The 16,401-nt window shown below is 27.1% G+C and overlaps 4 protein-coding genes across 8 annotated transcripts; 2 read left to right on the forward strand and 2 right to left on the reverse strand.

The window, feature by feature from the left end:
- The first annotated feature begins 129 nt into the window (after positions 1–129).
- LOC114133036 (WAS/WASL-interacting protein family member 3-like) lies at positions 130–7,298 on the forward strand. Of its 2 annotated transcripts, XM_027998658.2 has the most exons (9): positions 132–1,369; positions 1,570–1,713; positions 4,816–4,928; positions 5,000–5,095; positions 5,160–5,454; positions 5,535–5,824; positions 5,893–5,980; positions 6,041–6,145; positions 6,210–7,298. In XM_027998658.2, the coding sequence occupies exons 1-9, from the start codon at positions 1,141–1,143 to the stop codon at positions 6,245–6,247; spliced, it is 1,398 nt and encodes a 465-aa protein (XP_027854459.2). In that variant the 5' UTR covers positions 132–1,140; the 3' UTR covers positions 6,248–7,298. The 2 variants fall into 2 exon arrangements, with proteins under 2 accessions (XP_027854461.2, XP_027854459.2); XM_027998660.2 differs by lacking the exon at positions 1,570–1,713 and having other exon boundaries at positions 130–1,369.
- Positions 6,210–11,131, forward strand: LOC126549560 (dr1-associated corepressor homolog). Of its 4 annotated transcripts, none has more exons than XM_050199070.1 (4): positions 6,210–6,319; positions 10,294–10,601; positions 10,675–10,743; positions 10,887–11,131. In XM_050199070.1, the coding sequence occupies exons 2-4, from the start codon at positions 10,320–10,322 to the stop codon at positions 11,007–11,009; spliced, it is 474 nt and encodes a 157-aa protein (XP_050055027.1). In that variant the 5' UTR covers positions 6,210–6,319; positions 10,294–10,319; the 3' UTR covers positions 11,010–11,131. The 4 variants fall into 4 exon arrangements, with proteins under 4 accessions (XP_050055027.1, XP_050055030.1, XP_050055029.1 ...); XM_050199073.1 differs by lacking the exon at positions 6,210–6,319 and adding an exon at positions 10,102–10,186; XM_050199072.1 differs by lacking the exon at positions 6,210–6,319 and adding an exon at positions 10,109–10,206.
- Positions 8,986–10,007, reverse strand: LOC114133031 (biogenesis of lysosome-related organelles complex 1 subunit 1). Its single transcript, XM_027998652.2, has 4 exons — positions 9,799–10,007; positions 9,603–9,675; positions 9,235–9,452; positions 8,986–9,160 (listed from the first exon to the last, which is right to left on the reverse strand). Exons 1-4 carry the CDS (start codon positions 9,857–9,859, stop codon positions 9,144–9,146), a joined length of 369 nt encoding a protein of 122 aa, XP_027854453.2. The 5' UTR covers positions 9,860–10,007; the 3' UTR covers positions 8,986–9,143.
- Positions 11,132–12,484: 1,353 nt separating the features above from the next.
- Positions 12,485–16,219, reverse strand: LOC114133030 (inhibitor of growth protein 1-like). The gene is made up of 2 exons (XM_050199069.1): positions 15,838–16,219; positions 12,485–13,878 (listed from the first exon to the last, which is right to left on the reverse strand). The coding sequence occupies exon 2, from the start codon at positions 13,855–13,857 to the stop codon at positions 13,012–13,014; it is 846 nt and encodes a 281-aa protein (XP_050055026.1). The 5' UTR covers positions 13,858–13,878; positions 15,838–16,219; the 3' UTR covers positions 12,485–13,011.
- Between the last annotated feature and the right edge of the window lie 182 nt (positions 16,220–16,401).

A 16,401-nucleotide genomic window follows, 5' to 3' on the forward strand; every position in this document is an offset into this window, starting at 1 on the left:
GCGTCCACCGTCGGCAATGCGATGACGACGACGGCCTTGTGCCGCCGCCATGTTGCCCCTCCGCGCGCGCGTGTTTTTATTTTATCATCTGTGTTTTTCACACGCAAGCACACACCCGTGTCCCGTAGTAGTAGTACACACTACGATTACACACACACTCGATCATCACACATCATGTCACCTCGAGCGCACCTACGTGATATTATAAATATTAATTTGTAATTTGTTGTTTTTTTTTTTTTATCATTATTTACAAATATAGTCGTTAATATTAGTAGTAACTACAATATTATATACATGTATATGGGTATAGTATAATATACTATAATTATGTATTATGTAAACACGATGTTACGTAGTGGTGATCGTCAGTAACAAGTACTAAAGACAGCAGCTATCAACACAGAATATCGATAAAAAAAAAAAATGAAATAATAAAATATCATAATAATATCAATAATCGGACACGACAACGGCGGATACGGTTGTGTAGTTGTCGCGTCGTACGTAGTTTCTACTTTCGGAAATGACTGGACGCTACAATATGCCTACATGATAATAATATTATTATTATTGTAAACACACACACACACACATGCACGTCGTACGCACACACACGACACACAATCTCAGCAGCTGACTATCACGTCCGGTTGATCGTCTAGCGATGCCCGTCGATTTGAAATTGGCGATCGTCGACGACAACAAATCGTCCGCGACCTCGACGACGACGGAAAAGAACTGTCGATGATCTACGCTAGCAGCAGCAGCAGCAGCAGTCCGCACGAATCTCGCGGTAAGTCACCGCGACGCGCTCGACCGGAGAGCAGTGATAACCGCTCTGGGCCAAATCCTCTTATTATATTGCTATTGCGTTCTTTCGTCATCGCCGTCGCTTCCACTATGTCGCGCGCGCGTGACTCACACACGTCGCTCCGTCATTGACGGTGGGCCCCGCCGTGTCGCCAACACACATTACACACACGGTCCGACCGCCGCCACACCGCGTCCTCTTCGCTCCGCCGTCGGTCCCAAACGCGAATGGTGGCCCGACCGTCGTAGTGGTGTTGTCCCGTACGACCGTCCTCTGACGCCGTTTGTTTTTTTTTTTTTTCGTCCGTTTTTCCCGTGCAGACAGCCATGCCTTTTCCGCCTCCTCCGCCGCCGCCGCCGCCGGCTCCCACGGGCCTGTCGGGCCCGCCGCCACCGCCGCCACCGTCCGGGCCGCCGCCGATGTTTGGCGCGGGCGCGAGCAAGAAGGGTGGCAACAACCCGTTGCAGGCCCGAGACCAGCTGCTGCAGTCCATCAGGCTCGGCAAGCCCCTGAAGAAGACCGTGACCAACGACAAGAGCGGCCCGCTCATCAGCAGTAAGTACACGCCGCGTCTTGCCCGTAGCGATGTGTTTGTTGTTTGATCGCGACCGATGTTCAACGACGCACCGTTGGCTGCCGTCACGGTTAGCGCGTTGATCGGTGTTTCGTACGAGACTCGATAACACAAATCACGCCTGTAGCATTTCGTTTAGTTGCTTATGTGAAACGTTCAAGTTTGATTTTTAATAATATAGATTCACCAAAAACACCTGTAAAATGTAACGGTACTGTAAAAAACGGAGAAATGAGTTCTATAGCTGCACGAACACCTAATGGCTTAGCAGAGTTATTTGCTGGAGGCATGCCTAAACTTAAACCGACTGGATTAGCTGTAACAGGTATGATTATACTCTGATCAAATCAGACAATTTGAAAAATATAAATTTAATGCAGTGCTTGATCAGTGGGACGGAAAGACAAAGTCACTTGTGATTCTATTAGAAAAACAGTTCTGACATAAATTCTAAGTTCTTATAATAATTTTCTTAAGTATTTTTGTTATCTATCTAGTAAAGTAACATTTAATAAGTTTATTTATATTGTCATAAATGACTTAGTCTTTCTGTCCTTTCTGACCTATACTGTAAACAATGAACATAGATTTGCGTACTAGGTTGTACAGCTGTACACCATGCAAAAATTTGTGCATACTTTAAAGTTTTGATTGAAAAATAGTTATCTATTTAAAACTAACAATCATTCATCATTATCTAGTGTACAATAATTAATCTATTCTATATCATATCATATTATGTATAGGCAATATCTCTTAGGTCTTGGGGAAAAACTAAAGAATGGTTTAATTAATTTTTGTCACTTTTTTTTATCATGTTTTTGTTGTATATAAGTTTTTCACATAATTTTTTGACATAAATTCTTCCTTGGGACTAAATATTTAACTTGCTGAATTGTGGTTGAACAAGTAAGTAATAACCCCTGCTAAAATAATTCTGGACACCCTGTGCAAAATTCCTGCGCATGCTTATGACTGAATTCTATCAAATATGTAACTTAGTAATCATTTTATAGTAAAGGTAGTTAGTATTACCTAGAATAGGTAGTAGTACTTAGGTTTAGGTTTAGTGAATGTGTGTATAATCTAAGACTTATAGATCCTACTTTTTTATTAGAAGTGTGTATTGTTAAGTCATCTATCTTGACTCACTAATTTTTGTTTAGTAAAATAAGAGAAAAAAAACTTAATCAAAATATATAAATTGTAATCATAGTCCATAAATATTATATTACGATAATGTATTAATATTAAATGTTAATAATACTATTATTAAATTGTATTTTGTCAATATCTAAATCTTATAAGATATTTAATTACCGTCATTTTCTAATCTTAAAGACTATACCCAACATAAAAAATAGAAAACATTACATTCTTATTTTAATTTGTTTATAATTATTTATTCCATATCTGCCATTACATCATTACTCTGCTTTCTTACTATTTTAATATACTTGTAGATATCAGTGTACTTTTCATGTTCTAAATGTGATAGGAATAATAAATGGGAACAGCTTATATTTGTATCAATTATGCAGTTTTTTATGAAATATCTATAAATGTCTAACATTTTATGATTTAGCCTTTGACTTCAATCTAGTTAAAAATAATTATTTTCTTTGATTTAGTTAAAATAATTAATATATTACATTTTTATGGTTTTGACATCTCAATTGAACAAATTATACAGAACTCATTAATGTGTATTGATTTTCTTAGAAACTATTTATAGTAGATAATTTTTATTTCTCAAGCCATTAATTTGAGTTAAATTTACTTCTATTATAATTTGGTTTACAATAATTTAAATCAATAAACTTGGATGTACTCAATTAATTTTAATTGCTAAATTACATTATTAAGTGATAATAAAAGAAGTAACTGTTAACTACATAATATTATATTTTGTATTAGGTATAGTCTTTTACTCAGTCTTTTACTATAATACTTAAATTATAATATCTTATTGCTTTTAAACAGTTACTAAATAAATAAATTTGTAATAAGTATGTTTTATAATAATATTCCCAAGATGTATGAAGGTCACTTATTTTAGATTGTGAACCAGAGAATATCTTAAAAAATACTAAATTTTAAAATTTTTTAGTTAACTCAGAAAAACATAAAGTAGGAACTTGTTTTTTAAACAGATAATAAATGATTTAAAAATTCCTTGTTTTCCAAAGCTATTTGTCTAGTTCTCAATAAAATAACCACAGTACACACACATAATGTCTAAGAAACTATGTCTTAACTAATAATTCTATATTCAAAATATGATCTATAAGATTTGAATATACTAATTAAGATATACTTAAAACTACATATTTGATAATAATATAATTTACTTTGGTCTATTTATAAAATGTATAAACAATTTTTATTTAATTCTTATATTTTCATGGTCATACAAAATTGTTTAAATTTTTTTATTTTATTGCGAGTAATTTATTTAAATATTAAATAAGTTGCTGCCAGCACTGTCATGTTTGCTTCACACGTATTTCTTTTGTTAATAACGGTATTTAATATAGATTTATTTGTGTATTATAGATTATTGTACAATAGTAGTTGTGTAACTACTTATAATATTTATACTATTTTTTCTTAAAATTAAGATAAAAATATTTATTACGAAGATGATAAGTGTAATAATATATTAAATATTTACTAACATTAGACTATTTGTGTAGGTATTGACTTGATTGATGTTTAAAAAAGTTTTTATTATGACCTTGATCAGATGACCTAATTTTTTTACCTGGACCTAAAAAAGGAAATGTTAGCATCTTGTATGTCAGTTAGTTATGCAGTTGATATTTCTTCACATTTTTCTTTATTTCTCCATTTGGATGCAATTGTCATATATGTGTACAAAGAGTTAATAGCTTGTAATACATTGATTGATTTCACTTTGGACATATGTATATATTTTGTACCACGAATTATTGAAATATTTTTATTTAGTGGTAAAAATTAAAGATTATTATTTTATTCTTTAGAAAATGTTTTTATCTAGATTTATTGTTATTAACAGAATAAATGATTAGTAATTTGTTCTTATTTTATTTTCCAATAAACCATTATAATAGGTATTCTAAAAAAATGGAAAACAAAATATTAATTCTACAATATTATCTAGATCAATATGACTAGTACATTTTCTTATTCATCTCTTTATCTTTATTTTTTATTTACTGAGTAAAATATATTTTACATTAATTCATGCAATATTCAATACCTAATGCATTTATGACCTTTATTAGGGAAAATATGGTATATCTGTATTTATACCTATTTTATTATTTTACTGTGTCAAATAAAAATATTTAAAAATATTAGAGTATAAGATGATTAGATTATTTTGAAAACTTATGACTTTTACCAATTTATTAAATAAATAATAAATCACTAATAATTCTAGGCCAATCAAGAACTCAAACACCACCAATTAATAATTTATCACCGGTCTCATTGTTTAATCAAACAACTGCAAACCTCTCTCCTTCTAATACAAGTACTCTTCCATTACATAAAGTGAGTTATATTGTTAAGATAATTTTTTATGTATAATATAAAAATTGATTTTTTGATTTTGATGTTTTTAGAAAAATGAGGGCATAAGAAAAGTTCAAAATGATATTAAATCAAGAGGACCACCTCCACAACCACCATCCTTCAATCAAAAACCAACTATTCCTTCTGTAATTTTATTCAAATAATATTATTTATTTATTTATTTAAATTTATATTGGTTAATTTTTCTAGAGTACTTCTGAACCTGTTTCAATTATACCTCCTGGTGTTGGTCACAACCGGACAGGTAGTGTCCCAAGTCTTGTATCTGATAATGCGCCAGGCAGAGGTCCTCCTCCAGGTGGATATGGCAAACCAAATGTAGCTCCCAAACCACCATCTATTAGGCCAGCTGTGCCAACAAAAAAATCAACATTGACAGTTAGTTCAACTAATTTAGTAACTGCAGCTGATGGACGAAATCTTGTATCTAGGGCACAAAGTATGAGGATACCAAAAACACCTCCAGTTGCTCCAAATAGTCAACGTATGCATTTATAATGTTCATTTAATAATATTTTTTAATAAAATGTGATATTTATAATATTTCACTGTTATTTTATACAGCACCTCAATTTAATAACTTGACCATCAGTAGTAAAAATCAATTACCTGCTTTCCATCAATCACAAGACAGTATTTTGAGGAATTCTCCAAATCCTCCACCAAATGGTCAATGGGGATCACGAACATTACGACCTATTAAACATCCAAATACTAGGCCACCACCTCCACCCATTAAGGCACCATTGAATCCACCAGTGTGTGCTCCGCCACCACCACCACCTCCACATCGGAGTGGTCCTCCTCCTCCACCACCAAATGTACCCCCTCATAAAAGCTATCAAAATAATAATGTAAGTATTGATTTATGTTTATTTAAAATTTAATAATTTATAGTTATAAGTTATTTATATTTATTTAGGTAACTAATGGAGCTCCTCCAACACCTCCAACACGTCATTCTTCTATGCGAAATGGTCCAACTTCCGTTTTAAGCATGTCTCTTTTGGGTAATATGACTTATTAATTAAATATGAATGATTTTAAATGTGAAAATATAATTTTTGTAGAGGAAATGGAAATGAAGTTTTCCACTATGTTCAAACCATTGGTTAGGATTCCATCGCCTCCAACTTTCCAAAGAGTTGACAAAATTTATAATAGCAGACTAGTCGGTAAGAATAAACTTCTGTTTATAGAAAACCCAAGTATATATCTAATATTTATGTCTGATTTCAGTTGCAAAACACCAAGCTCCTAAGCCACCAGGCTATTGAACAGTATAATTTGTTTTGCTCAAGTGTGAGAAATTTTGGATTTATATTCCAAAAAAGTTACTTTCTACATAGGTTGGTATGTTAAATAATTTTTTCCTCGAGACAAAATTATATTTTTGCTTGTAAAAGTACAATATTATTTCTTTTAAACCAAAGGCATTATTGTGATAAAGATAATTTGAAAGTATCATTAATGGTGAAGAAAAAGAGAAAAGTATTTATTTTTTTTGTCTAATATTTTAGTTTTTACATGAATTATTCCAGCAATAACATTATACAGTACTATTGTTATTGATATTATATGTCTAAATATACATTTTAAGTTTAAATTATAACATTTTTAAAAGAAACAATTTCCCCAAAAATTTGTGATAATATTTTTGCACTTGTTATTGTACTAGATGTGCTTCTATTTTTATACTTAAAACCATGGTTTTTTTTTTTAAATGTACATTAACCAAGTTTATTAGTTTTTTGTTTTTATCGTTTTTACTATATGTATCAATTAGAACATTTTATTTTTTCAAAATTAGTTTGCCTATTTGGCGTTATATTTTATACCATTTAGGACAAAATTCAGTCAATTTCTTCCGTTTGTTGTTATGATTTAGCATTTCATTTGCTAAAAAGGGGGGTAATATTTATATTTTTATTTTATGATAAATTATATTACATTATTATTTAATGCATATATTTTTATTTTACTTAATCTCTCCTAGTCATAAATTTAGATAAATAATTGTATGTATATTTGCATTGTATATAATCATTAGGGAAAGGGATAATAAAAATTTTATAGTTGAATGAAATTTTAAAACAAAATATAATCAAAAAAAAACCAACATAGATTTCCATGAAATTTATTTGGTCTTTGTATCATCACATTGACTACCATTTTTATTTTTATTTTTACATTTGCTATTCTTTTCTATTACTATCCCTACTATATCAACAATCATACAATCATTTTTATTCATAAATAACATAGTTCATATATATTTTTAAATTGATTATTTGTAATTAATTTTAATGTGTTTTATAGTTTTACAGTATATATATCAGCATGATTATATTTTCAAGTCTTGTACTGTTTAATTACTTTTAATTACATAGTATGTAATTGTATGTAAACTATTTAAAAAATGTCATTTTAACATATATTATGATTAAAGTGGTTAAATTGTACACCAAGATAAGTTATTGTTGTTATCAAGAATTCTATTTGATGTATAAAATATATACACATAATAAAATGCATTGATTATTATTATTATACAAAAAATATTTGTTTTAAGCTCACGTGTATAATATTAAGTTTGTTGGGTATATATAGTGTTTTCCTTTATCTTGTTTTTTATTCTTTTTCATGACTTTCAATTCCAATTTATTTTTAATATGAAACCAGAACTTAAACAAAGCCACAAGGTTCATTATTTATTAGATCAATAAATTACATTCATGTGTTATGATAAATTGTCAAACTTAAGCTTGGGAATTATTGAATGTTATTCAGAAAATTTAAAGAAATATAATTAATTTTTAAAAAGTAGCGGTTACGCTCTTTTTAAATTAAATTTGACGTGATTTTACTTTAATAATATACATACTAGATATATGATGAAAATGATGAAATGATGGTTTTTAAATAAATATTTTTTCATTTACAGCAAGTTAAACATATTGTATACTAACAAATATTTTTAAATATTTCTTATCTTAAACAACATTTTTGATAATAAACTATAAAATTTAAAAAAATTGTTTTATATTGTGAGACTAATTTTTTATTAAACTGATGAAATTTTCAGTATTCAACGTGTTATAATAAAATAATGATTCTCATTTAAAAGTTTATTATAGTTGTAATTATTTTACAAAAAATGTGGGAATGCAATAAAAAAAATACACACGCTATTTAAAGATTTTAAGAAGGCATTTTTTTTATGATTGCATTCATTGTCAATCTTTAGTATGTGCACTGTCTTGATCAATTTGGTTTTCCATTGAACATTGTTAACTTTATAAAAACTTATATTAGTATATTACCTATGAACACAAAAATAAATATACAAGTAAGAAATTCCTCATCAACTACTAATAGAGTTAAAGAGTTCAAGTACTTCCTAGGCATCTGGCATACTTATAACTCAGAATAATGAAATTCAAGAGGAAATAAAAGCAATAATACAGATTAGAAATAGAAGCTATTTTGGACTGAGCAAAATATTTAAGTTAAAAATCTTATCCGAGAGCCTTAAGGTGCAATTATTTATAATTCAAAATTACATTTAGTTATAAGTTATCACTAATAACCAATTTCGTTTTTTATGTTATTCATTACTAATTATATTATTATTACTTTTTTTTTTAATTGAAAAACTCAATTTTAATGGATAATTAATTTATTATTTTTTTCAAATTACCTATTTATACTTTCATTTTATTTTAAAATTTGCTGTTATAACATGAAATTTAATAGATTATTGATCATAATATTAAAGCAGACTAGTCACAAATAGTGCTATTTGATATAAAAATGTTTTGAAGTTATCAATGCTTTAAAAACTTAGCAAATAGTAGCACTTCAATTCAGTTTAATAAATACTGAATCATTTATGATGTCATTTTATTTTTTGATGAGTTACTATTGTTGATACTTAGTCATCATTGATTATAAAGGCTTCAAATACACTGTCATTATTTCACTATGCAAAGAGTAACAAAAAAATAAAATACTATTATGATATAAATATAGCTTTATGAGTAAAATTAATACAAAAGTAATAAAAATCAATAATAACAAATAATGTATTCAGTTATTTTAAATAAGTACAAATGAACAATGAAATAAAATTGAGATTGTGAAAGCAAATCATGTTCTTCTGGTCCGTGTTAATTAGGGTTTCTGTGAAACTGCAAAATAAAATAATTATTAATTTATTTACACTGATCAATAATATTTCTTTAATCATACGCGTAAAATTTACCTTTATATGCATATTCTAGAGTAGTGGTAATATTTTGCATGTCATTTTCAATGGTACGCGTCCAGTTCTCAACATCACCCAACTCCTTAAGTGCACTATTGAAGTTGTCGATCAATGATAACCATTGAGAAGTTTGTTTGGAAAAAACAATAGCACTCTGGTGTAGTTGTTTTGCTTCTGCATCTAACTTTTTTTGATTGAGATATGCTTGGGCAACACTAATGACAATTATAAAATCATTTATATAAAAGTATATTTTTTCTAACCAAAACATAAGTATAATATTTTTTGTTAATGGTATCGGTATTGTAGTTTTAAAGTTACATTCATTTATGTGTCTTATAAAAAAATTAATATATTTTTCTTACCCAACATTGAGGTGTTCGACCAGTGCGTTGGTTAATTCATTGGCTGCATTCACTGCCTCTTTTCTTTTAATATCTTTAAAATAGGTAAACATAAATTATGTGTTACGAGTATAATATTAATTTTGACATAGAATGAAAAACGAGAATATTTTAGTATTATAGGCTACATGTAAATGGGAGTTATGAAAAGATATACCTTGGCTTTCCTTGCGTGCAGCTTGTTTTACTTGATGTTCTTTGACAAGGGAAGATAGCATTTTAATTAGAACACTATTACGATATTATTTAGTTAAATTGTAAAATGCACAAGGCGATCAATTATATTATACACATTTATAATAGAATATAATATAATATTTAAGTGTTTACTTTAGTCTGAACAATAAAGTAAAGAATATTAAAGAATAAATATTATAGTTTGTTATCATTTATTACTATAATCATTATAAACACAGACTTAGATAACCTTATCTTAAATCGTGTTTATAACAACGTTCAGTGATAATAATATATTATTTATTAAGCGGATGAATTTAAATTTGTTATAACTTCTAAAGTGTTAAAAGTTATTATACACAATACGTGTAAGCGCTGAAACTAAATCGTTATGAATTTATTGTGCAACTAATAATTGTATAATAAGTTACATTTTGAAATTTTATTATTTAAATAAATTCTTTGCTGTTTTAAGGTTTCATAAAAAATCTGTGATCCAAAATGAGTTCAAAGTACAAATCACCACTAATAAGATCCAGAAATACATCTGCTACTACAGACAGCCCATCGCCAAATGTAGAATTGCCTTCAAACCCAATTCACCGAAACTTAAACGATAATAATATTTTGTATGACAACAAACCTCAGCCATCACCACCTGCCAATCAAAATTGGAGAGGACGTGCTTCTAGTTCACCGAGATTCAATAGTCCAAGATTCAGAGGGAGAGGATCACCATACCAATGGACTCCTAACAGATTTAACAACAGTAACAGTTTAGATGTAACTAATTTTATTAAAATAATAACTTTATTTCACCAATAATTATTGCTCTAACTTGTTTTTTTTTTATTAGCAAAACAATATGCATCGTTTTTCTTCTCACAGACCGCCATTCAATAAATATAAAAGTCAAAATTCTAATGTAAGTAAAATTTTAAAATATAATGATATGCACAACTATTAATTAATTTAATATTACACATCTATTTTATTAAATTATAAGATATATAAAATGTACTATTAATGATCATTAGAATGGTTTGTAAATTAATGTTAATGTTTTAGAGAAATCAAAATCGAAGTAATGATAATATTGATGAAAGTTTCTTTCATCCATCAATGTTGGAAGATCCGTGGGCCCCATTGTTAAATGATTCGACAAATAACACTGAAGATAAAATTGTATGAATAAATAATGAGTTGTATATTACTACCCAGCGGTTTTGTATCTTTGTATTCATTATGTATTGCAATGTAAAAAATATAATATATTTAAATATTATTGTACATGAAAAATAGCTTGCTCCAGATTTGTGTATTTGAATATCAAACATATTGCAGTTACCTTATTAAGTTTAGTACAAATGAAAAAAAAAACTTTATTTACTTACAATATTATTCAAAAGGTTTTTTCTTATAAAATTTAGAATGAATTAAATGAATTAATTTTGATTATAATTTTTAGTTCATACAAATACTACAGCTCATATTAAAATCTGAGCAATCCTGGTTTAAAGACGTCAATTATTTATTTCACACATAAAATATACACTTACTTCCAAATTTTAAAATGCCTTTGAAAAGCTTCAGTTTTATTTGTTGTTGGTTGTTCATCATTTTAACATTCAACTCACAGTTTGAAATTTGAACTTGGTAAAATTAAATGATGCAAAAAACTATCTCTATTTCTTTTGGTGGTAAACTAAATAAATACTAAACCATTAATCCACATAAAAAATAATTGTACACTTGTTAATATACTGAATCATTAATTTATATTCAACAATATCAAGATTTGGCTAAACGAAATTGAAAAGTACAACATTTGAGAATCTTTTTAATTAAAATTGGCTGATTGAGAATCTGAATTGGTACATCAATTTTGAAGTGTTTGCCGAATGATTGTGTATTATTATACATATGTTAATCATTTAAAAAGTAAACACTAGGTACTGGCATGTAAAAATAATTTTTGTAAATCTGAATGGTAACAGCTGAGTAAATAATTTTGAGTAACAGGAAAATAATATATTATACATACAAACACAGTAGGTTTTTATTAATATTATTCTTACGAGTTTTAAATGGAAATATTATCAAATGCACAAACTAGTTGTAGTTTAAAACTTAACAGGTGTAGCATTACTTAATATTTTGATATCTAGTCAGGTTTATGTTTGGTATTATAGTGAAACCTCTAAATAAAATTTAATTTTAGTAGTTGAAATTTTATCAGCTATTTAGAAGCTTCTGTTTGCATCAAGTTTGTAATAAATTACCAAAAAAAAAAAAAACCATGTCTGATATTTAGAGGCAGAGGCGTCATCTGGAGCCTTGGAGGTGTTTGATAGTATATATTAAATAGTATTAATATATATAATTATTATTATTACGATATACAGGAATATGGTAGTAACAATATGATATTTATTTATTTACGATGAAAGAGAACAAATTACTTAATTCAATTGAACTTAATCATAATGCTATAACTAATACTCTATAGGTAATTTTTAGTCTAGGTATAAAGAAATTTGTTTTACATCACATTTTTTTTTTTTTTTTTTTAATACAAATAAGACTATTTCAAAATAAAATTAGGTAGGTAATAACTTTTTATTATATAATACAATAGTTCAGAAAAAAAATATTTTAATAAGTCACCAGAATAATATATTTAATACAAATATTGAAAGATTATTTGACATTTTAAATTAATAAATATTAATTATTACATAAAATAAAATAAATTTTAAGATCTTCTTATTTACTTATATATAATACTTTTGGGTTTTAAACTATTATAAAAAAATAATCACCATGTACATGACTATAATATACACTATATGATTATTTAATACTTATACTACTATATAATAACTTATTCAATATGGGTCAATTTTAAATTTTAATGTATAATTTTGTACTTGAACAAACAAATTGTATTTTTGTTTAAAATTATTAAATAAAGTACATTAGGATGATCAACTATGTTTTTCCATTTAGTTGTGCGGAAAAATCAAAAGATCTTATCCTATATTATGTAGTATTATTATTAATTAACACAAATAATATCATTCATTATACTTGAATTTGCTTAGAGATATGACACATAATGTATAATTTTTTTTTCATTTAAAGATTTAGCGTTAAATTAAATATATTATAATCTTTAAATAAGTTGTATCATTTACCAATTTTCTTCTTTACGTTTATTATATTCTTCAAGTTTTTTAACAACTATTTCTTTAGGCTTCATAGTTTTGGAGTTAGTTCCTCTGCACTGTGGACAATACCATTTTCCTTTGGGTTTTTTTCTTATAGATACACAGCCAAAATGAAACCACTCAATTGGACATAAATCATTGTCACAACAGACCATTTCACCATAAGATATTTTTTCACAAATACAGTAAGTTGGTTGTAATTCATCATCACTATCAGAATTTACAGATTCTGGAACTACATTTGTATCTTTGGATGACCCTGCTTTATACTTTTTGTTTGATGTGGTGTTATTTTTATTTTTATTAGTGCTTGATTTTCTATCCAAATTTGCATTATTTTCTACACTTTTGTTTGATGTTGTGGTGGTTGTTTTTGTTATATTCCTTTTTGGACGCTTATGAGAATTATCATCAATTTTCTTATTATCAGATGAAAATTTTAACGATCTTTTCGTATTTTTATTAGATTTATTTATACATGATAAAGTTGACATTTCAAATTCTTTAAAATTTGTATTTAATGTAACCATGTCTTTTTCAACCATGTCCAATACACATTCCGAAATGTGAATTTTTTTATCCGCCAAGTGTAATGACTCTACCAACAATTTCTTCATACGTTGTTCATCTAAAGATGTAAATTCTTTAGTGTTTTTAGTAAAATTTGTCAATTTTTTTATAATATGTGAGTGACGATAATCAATTTCATAATAACGACTAGCTTGTCTTTGTCCATCTGGAGGTAATTGTTTCATAATATGATCATAATTTTTAAAGTAGCGGTCAACCACATTTTCTAAGTCGGTCATAATATTTATTTCTTATGATACCTAAAAAATAGTTGAACAAAATAAATATTAAAATAAACTGAACCTGTTGATAGTTAAGGTATAAATAGGTATATATATAGATGATAAGTATTATATAGGTATCTTTAAAGTTCAGAATCACCATAAATAACACTGAGAGTTGTGACATTATAGAATACAATTCGGGATTTTTAATAGCAGTCCAAAAACAAATTCTAATTTAGTGGCATTAATGCCTTACATATTACTTAAAAAAAAATGCTTTTAAATACATTGATTTACAACATATACTCTGTCCAGCGAGAGAATGTGCCATGGGCCGACCAAAATCGGGTTTTCTGCGCATCCCTAAACGTCATCCTGTCATAGGGAAACCATTTTCGACAGCAGGGAGATGCAGGAGGATGCGCAGAATCGGCACATTCTCTCGCTGGACAGACTATAGATAATTAAGGTTATACTAGACTTTTGGAATATACTTTATACATGAATAAAGGATTACAAATTTAGGTTGCTATAACATAATGGTTAATACATAAAAACGTGATAAATTAATACATTAAGTATTTCAAGTTGAATTTTATTTATTTGTTCATTGCTAAGTTAATTGTATACTCGGAGATAATAAATTAATATCTATAAAATTGTGTAAGAAAAATGTTCTTAGGTAGGTATGCTAATTAGTTGGTAAGTCAGTAAACATTGTTAATGCCGTAGTGTGAATATTTTAATGCACTATGTGACTAATGTTCTCTCTTTTACCATGATTTAAAGTATAGATAATGCAAAAGCACTTAGCTTCCATATTATAGGTTTTTTAATAGTATATATAAGAAAAAAAATACTTTTTAATACTATTAATAATTTTGAAATAGTGAACTTTCATGTTCTTTTTTAAACATATAGAACTTTACATTAACATAAGGAAAACCACTCTTTATCATTAATAGCAAACAACCATGTTATAAAACATTGAACATTAATGCTGAATTCACAAAGTAAGAAAAAAATGTATATTGTAATAAACTTTGGAAAAATGATTGTAATTTAGGGATTAAACTTGTACTTGGTAGTTAGTTACACATTTTAATTTATACCTATTTTAAATTTTAATTAATGTGACATTTGAACAAGTCATGGGAACATATATATATTATTAAATATTTTTTATCAATTTTTAAAAATAGTTTTAATGTAACTTGTAAGTACTGTACACAGTTTCCATTTTTCTAAAGAAAGCCATGATTTTACAAAAAAATGTTTTACCAACTGACACATAATACCTATTCATTTATACAATTCAGTACCTAATAGAGGGGAATATTTTTGACAAAATTACATGATAGTATTTAATTAAAACTTGCATTAACTAAATAAACAAGACATGATTTTGATATTGTAGATATCCTTGTAGATACTTAGGTAATAAAATGTTAAAAACTCAAATCATATATACATAGATTTGTTTCATAACAATTTTTATTAATTTAAATAAAATATTATACCTATGTTATATGATTTAACAATGAAAGAAAGAATATAGGATCGTCTTAATATTTCTAATAATTATGATTTCTATATTGTGATTTGAGAGGCATTACTATATTTTAGTTAAGTTTTACAAATAAATAAAATAAAAGTTTCTGTTTAATAGGTATGTCCCATTGTCTCTTGTAACTTGTAAGTGAAATACAATTTGACTAAAGTGTGAAATAGATGTGGTTGCTATTTAAGTGAAAATATCCTACAGATTATATTGAAGTAAACATAATTTTTTGCAAGTGTATTATACCCAGCTGTCTCAATAAAAAAATAAGTACAATACTTATTTTGTAGGTAAGGTAATGTATGTACAATGTTGCTATATGTACAATTAAGCATAAAGTATTTTCAAAATAAAAACCTTCACATTTATGATAAATTGTTAATAATAATATTAATAATATTAACTATATAGTAGTTAGTACAATTTGCACTTACCTTATTGAAGAAAATTTATGATTATTGCTTTTAGTTACTTCTTAGTGAAAGTACTAGAAAAATTGAGAATCGGATCACATGAATTTAACCAAATTGTTCTATTGAAATAGAATGTTTCAAAATACTGATATAATCATAAAGGGTTTTAAACTTTTATAAAAAGAAAATATTAACCATTCTCATTTCAATGATTATTTTGAATATCGTTAATGGATTTAAATAAATACTTTATAATATAGTATGTCAAACAGAAAATACTTGACGTATGTATATTATTAGGTAACGTAAACACAAATTATTAACACAGAACAATATTACGACCAACACGAAGTCATAACGAAACGACTCAAAAGTAGAGAAATCAAAAATTGAATTCAATATAATTTAGGTTAGGTATAATTTTATAAATTATCAATATTATTAATAAAAACTGTTAGGTATTATTGTGCTATTTGTAAATATTATATAATAGTTATAAAAATAAATCAACTCGGTCTTTTGAAAATATTGAATACAGTGTAACCAACAATGTATGGTTAGTAGATATTTTAACGACCATAATGT

Source organism: Aphis gossypii, chromosome 2 (genome assembly GCF_020184175.1).
Source record: "Aphis gossypii isolate Hap1 chromosome 2, ASM2018417v2, whole genome shotgun sequence".
Classification (NCBI taxonomy): Eukaryota; Metazoa; Arthropoda; class Insecta; order Hemiptera; family Aphididae; genus Aphis; species Aphis gossypii.